This window comes from Leptopilina heterotoma, unplaced genomic scaffold, assembly GCF_015476425.1.
Source record: "Leptopilina heterotoma isolate Lh14 unplaced genomic scaffold, ASM1547642v1 Lhet_166, whole genome shotgun sequence".
NCBI classification, from domain to species: Eukaryota; Metazoa; Arthropoda; class Insecta; order Hymenoptera; family Figitidae; genus Leptopilina; species Leptopilina heterotoma.
In genome coordinates, this window is record NW_025110882.1 from 45,232 (window position 1) to 59,347 (window position 14,116).

General features: G+C 23.1%; 1 protein-coding gene across 1 annotated transcript in view; it reads left to right on the forward strand.

The window, feature by feature from the left end:
* Nucleotides 1-14,116, forward strand: part of LOC122499301 (bicaudal D-related protein homolog) — a 48,302-nt gene that overhangs the window by 32,745 nt on the left and 1,441 nt on the right. The window contains exons 2-4 of the mRNA XM_043607581.1: nt 6,937-7,269; nt 10,379-10,548; nt 11,246-11,522. Coding sequence (XP_043463516.1) covers nt 6,937-7,269; nt 10,379-10,548; nt 11,246-11,522 — 780 coding nt within the window. The remainder of the gene's footprint in view (nt 1-6,936; nt 7,270-10,378; nt 10,549-11,245; nt 11,523-14,116) is intronic.

Genomic DNA, 14,116 nt, shown 5'->3' on the forward strand with positions numbered 1-14,116 from the left:
ACTTTCGTCATGATTTTAGAATAAAAATAGTAAAAAATAAATTTTTTTTAATAAAAAATCTCAAAAAATTAACTATTTCAAACTTATTTTTTTGAGTTGGACTGTGTAAATTAATTCTGGGACAAAAAGAAACGAAAAAAAATTGGAGACCTTGGGGTCTCCAATTTTTTTTTTCGTTTCTTTTTGTCCCAGAATTAAATGAGGAAAACTAAAGTGAGTTCTAAATTAAAATCGATTTAAATATTAATTGTCGAACTCTTTATATTTAATGAATAATTAAATAATTGTATTTTAATACAATAATTTACTATTTAATAAATAGTTGTAGAATTATGAACAGCTTTTGATTCAAAATGGAGATTTTATCTCCACTTGCGAACGCCAAGATCACCGCTAGATGGCAGTTCAGTTCCTTCTTGGAATTTTTAACTGCCATCTGGTGGTGACCTTGGCGTTCTCAAGTGGAGAAATTAAACCACCATTTTCTCCCTCAAAAATCTTTTTCATAATTAAAAAAAAGTTAAAATAATTCTAATAATTGTAATTTTATCAAAAAGTTGTTATTAGTTTTAAATTATTTTTTACTTTGAAATAAATTTATAGTTTCAAAATTTATTGAAGAAAATAATTTATTTTATAAATGAAGATTTTAGAACAATTTTCATTCGCAAAAGTTATATATATGTATACCGTTTAGTTGGAAGGTTTTGAGGCGTTTTCGTGACTTGAAACCGACAGGATGCGATTTTTTTTTGACCTCTGATCGCAGACTTGAAGTGCGGTTTTTCTGAACTCCATTTTTAGGCACGACTGTGCGATGGTTTTCAAGTGCAGATTCAATGATGGATAAAGAAAGAACTGAGAAGTAGAAACAAAAAGGAGAGAATAATTGATGGGTTCATTTAAAAACTTGTTCTATAATGACAAGTTTTTTATTTTTATTCTGAAATTTTTGTTTTTACAAACTTCCTCAAAAAAAAATTTTAAATTCACTATAATCTTTAAAATTAAATATACTTGAAATTAAAAGACAGAAATTAAAAAATAGAAATTAAAAATAGAAATTAAAAATAGAAATTACAAATATGTTGAATTAAAAAATAAATTTGTCATTCGTTTGACATTTGTTAAAAATAGAAAAAAAATGGAAATTATTATTATCGATGCAGGTTTTAAATTATATAATCAAATGTCGTTTTCGCTTTTTATTTTATTTGTTTATTTATAAGTTGAAAATTATCGTTACGCAGTTTATTGGAAATTATCGATATACACAAATATTTTTGTGTTTGGTAATGAAAAGCGAATGTTTAAAGAAAAAAAGATAAAATGTTTTGCATTGTAAATGTAGTTTTTTAGAAATTGAGAGAAAAATTGTATAAATTTAAAAATTAAAAGCTACCAAGAATTCAAAATTTTTACTTTCTTTGACTTTATCTTTCTCAAACAGTTCGAAATAATTTTTACCTTCGAAAAATTTTATTTATAAAAATGTTTTGTAGTTTAATGATAAAATTATCGCAATGTTATTATATAATATTGCTTTTTTTGTTTATTTCCCGTCTATATTATATAATTAAATAAATATATTTGAAACAATAGTAAATTAAACAAAAATAAAATTAAAGTGCGATAAATAAAATAATTTAAAATAAAATAATTCGTTTTGAATAATAATAAGCATTAGAAAAAATTTATTTGATTCAAATAAACGATTACTTGTCTATTATCAAATAAATATTTATCTGCTTCAAATAATTTTTATTAAAAAAAATGTACAATTAAAAAAAAAAAAAAAAAAAAAAAAAAAAAAATCTTTTTTCTTAAATAATTTTAAGTCAATTAAATGGTATTTATCGCTCATTTGAATCAAATAAATTGTTTTTTCCATCTTTTTTATTATACGCGTTTTGTTCTTGTAGTTTTTACATTTTCTTTTTTCTTTTTAAATGCATTTTTCACTTTTTTTTTATGCTTTATTACTCCGAAGAAGCTTTTTTTATTTCTCTTCACGTGTTAAAAGAAAATACTCCGGAAACTCAGCTACTTTATTGAAATTTATATATATTATTTAAATATTTATAAATTTATTGAAATTGTACGAGGAAATAATTTATCTCTTTTATTTATGGACTCTCTTTCTCGAGAATTTTTTTTCCTCAAACATTTTCCAAAATTAGTGATGTACATATATATAAATCAAGGGTTATTACTTTCCTTGATTGTGAATGATGTTATGATCATGAATTTATTATGATAATATAGAAGAATATGTTATGTTAATGAGTTCCAGATGAGCAATGCCCATGACAAGAATATTCTCTCCCGGGTGGAGATTCAATATTATGTCGCTATTTTAATTGCTTTCATATTGTTTACTTACACTTATTTTAATTTATTTATACTTATTTGTTAATTAATTTTTTTTATTCGGAAAAATAATACTGATGATGATAACAACGAAAATAATAAAAATACAAATTATGTCCGTGGTAATAGTATAATAATTATTATAGTACATTGCACTCTGAAAAATTATTATTATCATCATAATTTTTATTTTTTTTATCTTTTTTTTATTTTTTATTTTTATTTTTATTTATTTATTTACACGGGCCGTGCCCTTTCGCATCGTAATCGAACATTATTATGTCCATTATTTTCGTTATTTTTATAATCATTATTATTATCATCATCATCATCTTATTATAATAATTAGATCTTCTTCTTCTTCTTTTTCAACGATTTGCAAAGAGTAAAATTGCAGTTACTCTGAGTGAAAAAAAATTTGTTATTTCGATCTTGAACAGTCCTTGCTCCATTTTCATATAGAAACATAATTTGCCTATTTAAATGTTTAATGGATCATTGTTGCAATATTGCAATCATCATTGATTTGTTGTCGATTGTTATATGCCTTTTGTGTTTTGTAATAAAATGTTTATAAAAAGGAGAAAATACATTGTTACATAGCTAATTCACGATGAGTAGATGATTATTTGATTATCGTGATTATTTGCAACTTTATATATTATATACAATGTTTGAGAAATCAAGACGAAATTTTCACCATTTTTTTCGAAACTTCTCTTTATATTACGCTACAATTATAACAACTGCCTGTATCAAATTCATTTATTTATTATATACGCTTTCTCTTAATCTGCAAAAACTTTGCAATCGTTTGCAAACTTATCAGATTTTACATGTTCGACTGCTACACGTTAGTTTTGTTTCTTTATTTGTTTCTCAAGAATTATTGTGGTTTTTAATTAATTAATTTTGTATTTATTATTTCTGATTTTTATAGGATGTTTAGTTATTCTTTATTTATTTATTGTTTTGAATTATTATTCAATATACAATATATAATAATTATAAAAATAATTATATAATAATAATAATAATAATAATAATAATAATAATAATAATAATAATAATAATAATAATAATAATAATAATTATAAAAAATTATTATTATTATTATTATTATTATTATTATTATTATTATTATTATTATTATTATTATTATTATATTATCATTAATTATTTTTTATTGGTACTATTTAATTAATATAGAAAACTGCTAATTCAGAGACAAAAATCATCTAAAAAAATAATTTAAAAAAAAATAATTGCTAAATAATTATAAATGAATAAAAATAACAAAAAAAAAATTTCATTTGGTAAGCTCGTTTTTACGGTATATAAATAAATAAAAAAATAAATATGAGAATAGATTAAAACAACTGTAAATGAAATTTTCAGGAAAATTGAATTGATTAGAAATAATCATATATAATAATTAACCAGTTTTGTTACAAATGACGTCATGGCAATTACGTTTTCCTCAAGTGGTATACTTTTACTTGCGAAACATATAGTTTATATTCATTTATCATTCTCAATAATTGCAATTAATCAAGATTTAAATTTTATACACGAGAGAAATTAGAAATTAGAATTTTCGCTTTGTAAATAGTTGACTTATTTTCATCGTCTGCATATATAGTCACTCATCTCCTATACTGACGACTTGGAAATCGAGACGATCGCCTTTTAGAAAAACGGGGCTACACGCAGTTCTATATTATAATTTATGCGAATGATTCAGATGACGATGATGATCATTTTATTATAGAGGACGAGTGTTTATTTTTTATTCAAAAGATTTACTTTAAATTCAAGAATAATTTGCACGCTTCATTGATATATTCTTTTCTTGACCATAATCGTGTGGGTTAGAATTTTGGACATTGGGCACAATCGTTTATTTATTAATTCTATGTTTTCTTTTTAATGAGTCAACTTTATTTTTATCGTTTGTAATAAAAAAAATTTTTTATATTATTTTTTATATTAGGAACAAAGGGACCGTTCAAAAAATACGTAACGCTATTTTTCGGAAATTTGGACCCCCCCTCCCCCCATGTAACGCAATGTTGTATACATTAGCGCCATTTTTTCTGCTGACCGTAACAAATAGCTTGACCCCCCCCCTCCCCCCTAAAGCGTTACGTATTTTTTGAACGGCCCCAAAATTATTTATTTTAATTGAATCCGGGTCTTTAACGTCCGAGTTAATTCAAAGTTTCAAACATTATTTGATACAAATAAATATTTACTTAAATAAAAAAAAATTACCATAAAAATATCGCAAATGAAAGTAAATTAAAATTTTTAATTAGTTTTTATTTATTGACAAAGTCTATATATAGAAATAATTATAGAATTACGAATATTGACGAACAGCTTGAGATTCAATATGGAGATTTTATTCTCCACCTGCGAACGTCAAGGTCACCGATAGATGGCACTTTAGTTCCTTCTTGGAATTTCCCTAGCCACCTGGTGGTGACCTTGGCGTTCTCAAGTGGAGAAATTAAACCACCATTTTATCCTTCCGAAAAAGTTTTATATTTTATAATCAATAAAATAATAATATAATGAAAATATAATAAATAATAATAGAATAATATAATGAAAATATAATAAATAATAATAGACTAATATAATGTAAATATAATGAATAATATAATGAAAATATAATGAATAAAATAATAGAATAATAAAATAAAAATAAAACAAGTAAATACGAATTTTTATTCTCGAAAAAGAAAAGAGTCTTTTAATTTTTTTGTTTAATAATCCAATATTGATCGTTCTATGAATCGTGACTTTTTTTCCATGCATCTTTAATATCATTCTGTTAATTATAATTCTATTTGTAAAAGAGAAAAGAGCTAATATAATTTACGCTTCCTTGTATTTTTCATATACCTAGTATATTATATGTATAAATTAAAACATGAAACAAAAAACAAATACTTTCTATCAAATTAGACGAGAGTTGATAATTGACACTTTTATCCGTTTATATTACACAATAATATCTATTATAATAATTATGCTCTTGGTATATTATTAAACCGAAAGTTAAATAATTAATTGAAAACGAGGTAATATATATAATTATACAAACAATAAAATTAGTTTTAAATATAACATGAGAATATTATTGTACTTTTAATTTTGACTCTCTGTATATTTGAGGTGAAAAACTAAAATATTGTTTATTTCGCAAAAATCACAAAATTGTCAAATAAAATTATTCATTGCAAACTGAAAATTATAGTTTAACAATTTATTACTTTCTCTCAGTTTTTATCGACTCAGTTATTGTCTAAGCATTAAGATAAAACGTTTTGACGAAAATTGCCCGAGAAGAATGTTAAATAGAGCGATTCTAACGTTTTAAAAATAATTGCGCAGGGAAATTATTTTCGTTTTTTTAATTTTTATACTATTCTCCTGGTAGTAATATTTTTTATAATTATTTATATAAATAATTTCGTATAATTATTTATACAAGTAAATTTTTATAATTATTTATGCAAGTAATTTTTTATAATTATTTATACAAGTAATTTTTCATAATTATTTATATAAATAACGTAAAATAAATATTTACTTGTACCAAATATTATCAATAAATTTAATTAATAATAATATAAGTAAAATATAAATAAAACATAAATTAAATATAAATTATAAAAAGTAACAAAACAAAATTCTTTCCAGAAATTTTTTTTTAGTTTTGAAATTTTATTTTCTTTTTCAAAAAGTTGTGTTTGGTAATTATCAAATAATCCTCACATGAATGAATGGATTAGGATCCTTGTATTTAATATTTCTTATGTATCATTTTTTTTTTTTTTTTTTTTTTTTTTTGAGGGATTTTTGAGAAACAGAGGATAAAAACATGACGGGTGGAAAATACACAAAGGAAATTTTAACACTTGAAAGATTCCCAGTAACCGAACCCGCACTCTGTAAATGATAATTTGCTGATCTGTTCCCTGCCTCCATTGTGAGAGAACTAGGGTCTTTAAACTTTTACAATTGTCATTCATTTTCAACCTGTTACCGCGTGTATACACATATATACCTTATTCATTTTTAGAATCTAAAAAACGTTTTTTTTTAAATTTATATGCATTTTTTTTAAAAATGTAAATATTAAAAATCTAAAAAAATTCCTTGATTATTTACAGGATTTGTTATGGAGTATTAAAAAGTGAGATAAGAAATTATCTGGTTTTTGAAAGGAAGCTATAAATGTTGAATATACACGGAAAGAAAACTAAAAAGTACATAAATGTGGGAAAAAAGTAATAAAATTAGAGTAAAAAGAAAAAAACATGAATTTTTTAAAATAAAACCTGTTAAGAAAAATTTAGTCACAGTAAACTTAAGAAGAGAACTGCAGCAATAGGAAAAAAATTTAATTAATCCATTTTTCGATTAATTTTTTCCATGAAAAAAATTTAAATTTAAAATTTACATAAATTACTGGTAAATAAAAGATAGAATGAGAAATAAAATAAAAATCAATAGCAAAGGAAAAGTGTTTATGTGGGATTATTTATTTTGCAGAATCTGGAGCAAGAAAGGCATCTTCTTCGAAGGAGATTGGAGGAGGCTCGTGACGAGAGTGATGCCCGAGCCTTGGAACTTGAGGCTGATGTCGAATCGTTGAGAAGCCAATTGGAGGAACAAAGCGAGCGTGCACGAAGAGCAGAACGGGATCAGGCGACTTTGGTCGCTGAATTAACGGCCCAGAACACGCGACTCGCCGATCAGTTGAGGGAAGCTGCGAAACAAGAGGAGCAACTCATCTTGGAAGTCAAAGTTCTTAGGGAAAAATGCGCCACTAGAAATAATACCCTTCAGGATCACGTCAGCAGTCTCGAGGTCCTTCGAGACGAGGTAAATTATTATCTCTTTAAATTCCACTGTACTCTTCTCTTGAGAAGAGAAAAATTATTATTATCGTTACATTTTTTTATTTTTCTTGTATTTTATTTTTGTTTCGGTTTCGAAGCATGAAAACTTAAAAAAAATTAACCATTTTTTACTATATTTTCTGATAAAATTCATCGAATTGATAATCTACTCCAAAAGTGAGTGAAAAAAAAATCTTTTGTAATTAATTAAATTTTGATTTTATTTTTTTTTCTATAATAAAAAAAATAAAATCAAAATTTAATTAATCACAAAAGATTTATTTTTCACTCTTCGAAAAAAAATACAATAAATATATAAAAAAAATGCGATTAGATAAATGAGAATAGAAAAAAATGACGTAAAACTGATTCTATATAGAAAGTGATTATTTAATCGAAAAAAAAATTCAAAAAATTGATTTCTGATTCAATATGATATTTAAGTGACGTCTTTTTTCATAATTAGAAAAATTCACATGAAAATTGGTAATAAAAAGGAAAAAAAAATTCTGCCTGTGACGTACCTATCGGTCTAGTTTCATAATAGTTTGGCAATTACTTGTTACTTTTTGAAGGTCAAACTCTAAATACCTGACTAATCCTTTTATTGCCCAAATGTTCTGCTTTAAGACGGAAAGTTTTCTAGGGCACAAGGTAATATTACTTTCAGAAACCGAATTCTTTTTTAAAACTACTATCTTTAAAGTTTTGCAAATTGGTTATTAGATTTTGGATTTTTAAAAATAGGATAACTATTTATTTTATTTAACTGAATAAAAATTTTTTAATTTAATTGAAATTCTTCACAGACATTCAATTATTTTCAGGAATTCTAATAAAATTCTTTGCAAAATTCAATTATTTCTATAAATAACAATATTCATCAAAAGAATTCAATTATTTTCAAAAGTATAATAAAATTCTTCGAACAAATTCAATTATTTAACAAAATTTTAACAAATATCTCGTCAAGAATTTAATTATCTTTAAAAAAAAGCAAAATTTTTCGCCAAAAATCCAATTATTTTCAAAAATTTAAATAAAATTCATTGCAAAATTTCAATTATTTTCAAAAGTTTTTCAATAATTTTCAATATTACCTATTTTCGTCAAATTTATCAAAAGATTTAATTATTGAAAAATTTTTTTGATACATTTCTACGAAAATATTCAATTATCTTCATAAATAATAAAATTTCCTTTAGGAATTAAATTATTTTCATTGCGGAATTTCGAATATTTTTAATACAATTAATTTATTTAAATAAATTCCTTGAAAAATGCAATTATTCTTAAAAATAACAATAAATAACAATATTCATCACAAGAATTCAATTATTTTTAAAAGTAATTAATTTTTTCTTGAAAATTCAATTATTTTTAAAAAATCCCCATAAAATCATTAGCAAGAATTCAATTATTTTCATAAATAATAAAATGCTATTTAGGAATTCAATTATTTTCAAAAAAATTTTTGTAAAAATCTTCGTGAGAATTGAATTATTTTCATGAATAATTAAAATTTCTCAGGAATTCAATTATTTAAATTAGAATTTGCATAAAATTAGTAGAAAAAAATCAATTATTTAAAATTTTCAATTATTTTAAGGAATTTTAATAAAATTCTTCTTCAAAATTCAATTATTTTCATAAGTATCAAAATTGATTAGAAGAATTCAATTTTTTCAAAGTAATAAAATACTTTGCAGAAATTAAATTATTTTCAAAATTTTTTAATAATTCTCGTCAGAATTAAATTATTTTTATATAAATAGGTAGCGAAATTCTTCTCAAGAATTTAATTATTGTCAAAAATTTTATTAAAATTCTTGGCAAAATTTCAATTATTTAAAGAAAATTTAATAAAAATTCTTCGCATGAATTCAATTATTTTAATAAATTATATTATTTAAATTCTTCTCAAGAATTTAATTATATTTTTAAAAATTGTAAGAAAATTCTTCAAAAATTTTTCAAAAATTGTTATAAAATTCTTCATTATAATAAATTGCAGTAAAATTTTAATTAAATTCCTCAAAAGAAATAAAAAATATTTTCAAAAGTTAAATTTTTGTGGCAACCCTAATTATATTGAATTTCTATTTTCAAATATACGTTTTTCCTCCTACACGTGAAATATCACAAACGATCGATATTTTTCCATACGATAGAACTTTGCAAAATATTTTTATGCCCTCAAGACTCAAGTACAATGAGTTACACTTTCGAAATGTGAATAATTTAAAATTTAACTCGTATATAATTAATTTCTATTGCATTCTATAATTTATTCTTTATAAACATTTTTCTGTTTCATTGTCATAAATGAAAAATTACTGAAAAAAAATAAAAAACAATCTTTTTTATTAAAAAAAACTATTTTTTTCTTGTAAAAATGAATAGGTATTCAAATGTTAAGATATAAAAAGTTTCAATTTAGATAATAAAATGCCGACAGTTTGACTTGTTTGACACTGCCGTGTTTAGACAAGTGTTTCTTTTGAAGTTTCTTCCTCAAATAAATTAATCACGTGACGAACATATGATTTTTTGTTTAAAAGAAGCGTTTTTTTTGGAAAAAAGAAAAAAAATAAAAGTCTGGAAAAAAACTTTTAGGAGCAACTTCTGGAAATCTTTTTTCCTGATAACTCTTTTTTCTCGAAAAAATAATAAATTTAATTGTCTGTGATTGAATTAATGTAATAAATTAATTAATATCATTTTATTATATATTATATAACATTATTTACAAGCTATAATAATTAATAGAGTAAAGATTCTTTTTTTAATTTTTTTTATTTTAATGTTAAATGAATAATAATAAATTGACATAATAAATTAATTAATTTTCATAGTAAGTTCATAATACATTTTACATTCAAAATAAATAATTAATGTTAAGGAATAATTTTTTTATTGTAACAATGTGATAATAAAAAAAATACATTGAAATTAAAAAAAAAATAAAATAAAACTGTTGCGTAAGTAGAAAATTCAGTCCATTCGAAAGAAATGTAATTTAATATAAAAAATCAGATTTTGGCCTTAGACATTGATGTTTCTTCATTAACAAATTTTTTTTTATTTCATAGGTGCAATTAGTCTCGGCTCAAAGAACAGAATTGGAAAGGAGATCTCTGGAACTGCGGGAGGAAAGGGCTCGAGCCTTGGCAGCCCTCGAGGAAGCCGAAGAGAGGGCCGCGGCCTTGGAGCGATTAGGTAACGAAGCGGAACATCGAGCGAGAGTAGCCGAGCAAGAAAGGTAAAGTCAAACACAAATACACTTACATAATGTATATCATTATCGAGAATCTGTAATAATATTCCGATTCCCTTGTCTCTGTTTTATAACACCTTATTTTATTTTTTAATTCAAATATATAGAGTAACTGCAGATATAAAAGCGATTGATCCGTTCAATTTTATTACGACATTTGAATTATTGCTTTTGCAACGCCCACGCTTCATTTTCTGTGTATAACCGGACACACTGCCTACTTTAATTTTCCACAGTCTAAACACGTAGCTTCTTGATTTTTTTAATAATGAATAAAAAAAAACATTTACCGGATGTTGGGGACCTGCATGAGCGGAGTCGCGACTTTCTTGTTTCAATTATTCGCATTTTTGCCATATTTTTTTATTTACTCAATTTTTCATTTTTGAAATTCCGAATTTTGTAATTAAATTCTTTTGAGGAATTTCTTTGAATTATTATTTTAATTATAATATAAAGTAAATTTTACTGCCTTCTTCTTCTCGGTAATAAAAAATTCGTTCTATTACTTATTCTAAAAAGACTAAATTTCGAATTGAAAATAGAACATGTGTGTGATGAGAATGAAAAAAATATTTGTGTGAGTATGGAGAAATAGAAAAGAAACCATGAAAATTGATCTCCCAGGACATCTGCTTTTTTACCTTTTTTACTGAGTGTTTTCATCTTTTTGTTCTCGCAGGGATGAGCTGTCGGCGGCTTTGGCGACGATCGAGGCTGAGCGAAGAGGAAGATCAGGATCGATTCAGAAGCCACCTCGATCACTGCAGGCGGAAATGGAATGCGAGGAGAGCGGAAGTTCCCTGGGGGAGCACGAAGACCTCAGAGCGGAAGTGACACGATCGTGTAAGCGTTTGAGGGAGTTGTGTTCCCGACTGCGGAGGGGCGAGGACGACTCAGGTCTTCAGAGCGATTGCGATGAGTCGATGCTCGTCATTGCCAATGGTGCCGAAGCCGAGGTGAGGAAAAAAGATCCACCGACGATGATCCGGACATCTCGCATTTCCTTCTATACCAAAACTCTCGTCCTTTTTTTACTGTTTGCCCGGGTGGTCGATGAAATTTAATATCCAGATCTCTTTTGTTTCACTGGCGTCGTCGTTGATGGTCGTCGACGTCGTCGCTTGACACGGGAAACTTTACTCTTGTTGCAAATTTTATTTCCTACTTTTTTAGTTCAATTTTTTTTTTACTTAGTTTTGCACTTTTTTTAAATTATTTCTGTATTTTCTTTATTATTCAGTTTTGTATTATTTTTTATTTCAAAAATAACAAAATTCTTCGTAGAAATTCAATTATGTTCAAAATTTTTTTTAAATTCCAGTAAAGATTTCAATTATGTTCAAAAATTTTTTAAAATTTCAATTATTTTCAAAAATTTTCCTCAATTCAATGTTTTTTTTAATATTTACTATTTTAATAAAATTTTACAAAAAAATCCAATTATTTAAAAAAATTTTTAATAAAATTCTACGCAAACATTTAAATATTTTAAAAAATAAGAAAAATTTCACAGAAATTCAATTATTTACAAATTTTTTATAAATTTCTTCTCAATAATTCTATTATTTTCAAATATAATAAATTTTTTTACATTTTTTTATCAAATTCGTTATGAGAATTGAATTTTAAGAAACATTCAATTATTCGATAAGTTCTTTACTTTTGTATTTAAATAATTAAATTCTCGTAGAATTTTCTAATAAAAATTAATTTAAAAATTGAATTTTAGTTAAAATTTTAGATTCTAATAATTGACAATTAAAAGCATTACAGCATGAATTTTTTGAAATAATTGAATTTTAAGGGCATTTGAACCTTGATGACGTTACAGATTGTGCAAAGCATGTGTGACGTCATCAAGGTTCAAATGCCCTTAAAAAGACTTTGAATTAAAATTTTTGAATGATTGGATTTTTCTTACTTTTAACTAACAATTCTGAAGAATTAATTTTTTTGAAATAAAAGCTTCGAATAATTTAAAGAAAAAAAGTAATTTAACTTTTCAAAAAAAGTTAATTCTACAGAATTATCCGTTAAAAATAAGAAAAATTTAAATACAAAAATAAATATTTTATTGAATAATTGAATGTTTTTTAAAATTAAATTCTCATAAAGAATTTTATCGACAAATTTTTAAATAATTGAATTCTTTGGACAAACTTTAATAAAATTTTTAAGAATAATTATAATTTTCGAGGAATTTGTTTAAAATTGTATTAAAAATAATTGAAATTCTGCGATGAGTTTTATTATTTATAAAAATAATTGAATATATAAACAAATTTTATTATTTATGAAAATAATGGAATTATTGCAAAGAAATGTATAAAAAATTTGAAAATAATTGAATTTCTCTGAAATTTTTATTATTTATGTGAATAATTAAATGTTTGTGTAGAATTTTATTAAAAATTTTTTTAAATAATTGAATTCTTTTGAAAAATTTTATTAAATTATTATAGTAAATATTAAAAATCATTGAATTGAGAAAAATTTTTGAAAGTAATTGAAATTTTGACAAGAATTTTATTAAAATTTTTGAAAATAATTGAATTTTGAAGAATAAATTTATAATTCAATTCTTTTTAAACAATTTAATAAAATTTTTCGCAGTAATTCAATTATTTTCATAAATAATAAAATTCAAGAATCGCTTAAAAAATTTAATTATTCTTAGAAATTTGATTTTAATTCCTAAAAAAAAATATTTAAAAAAATGTTTTATTTAAATTCTTTGGAAAAAATCAATTATTTACAAAAATATTAGAACTTTTCACAAGAATTTAATTATTTTCAAATATTTTAATAAAATTGTTCGAGAGAAATCAATTATTTTAAATGCAATTTTAATTAAATTTTTTTGAAATTATTCAATTATTCTTTTAGATTTTAATAAAATTCTCCCTGAGAATTCAATTATTTACATAAATATTTTTTCGAAAGAATTCAATTATTAAAGATAAATAACAAAATTATTCCCGAAAATTCAATTATTTTGAGGTATTTTAAGAAAATTCTTTGCAAAATTCAATTATTTTTAAAAGTAATAAATTTCTTCTTGAAAATTCAATTATTTAAAAAAATTCTAATAAAATCGTTCGCAGGAATTCAATTATTTTCATAAATAATAAAATGCTTTTTAAGAATTCAATTATTTAAAAAAAAAATTAATAAAATACCACACAGAAATTCAATTATTGTCAAAAATTTTAATAGAATTTTTTGTAAAATTTAGTAATTTTTAAAAACTTTTCGCAATTCAATGATTTTCAATATCTATACTATTTTCATAAAATTTCCAAACAGAATTCAATTATTTGAAAAACTTTTACTTTTTTATGTAAAAAAATCTTCGTAAGAATTTAATTCTTTTTATGAATAATAAAAACTGATAAAAATTTCTCAAGAATTCAATTATTTAAAATTTTAAATTAGAATTTACATTAAATTAGTCGAAAGAAATCAATTATTTAAAAACTTTTATAAAATTTTTCACAAGAATTAAATTATTTTTATAAATATTTAAATTCTTTGATGAATAATAAAATTC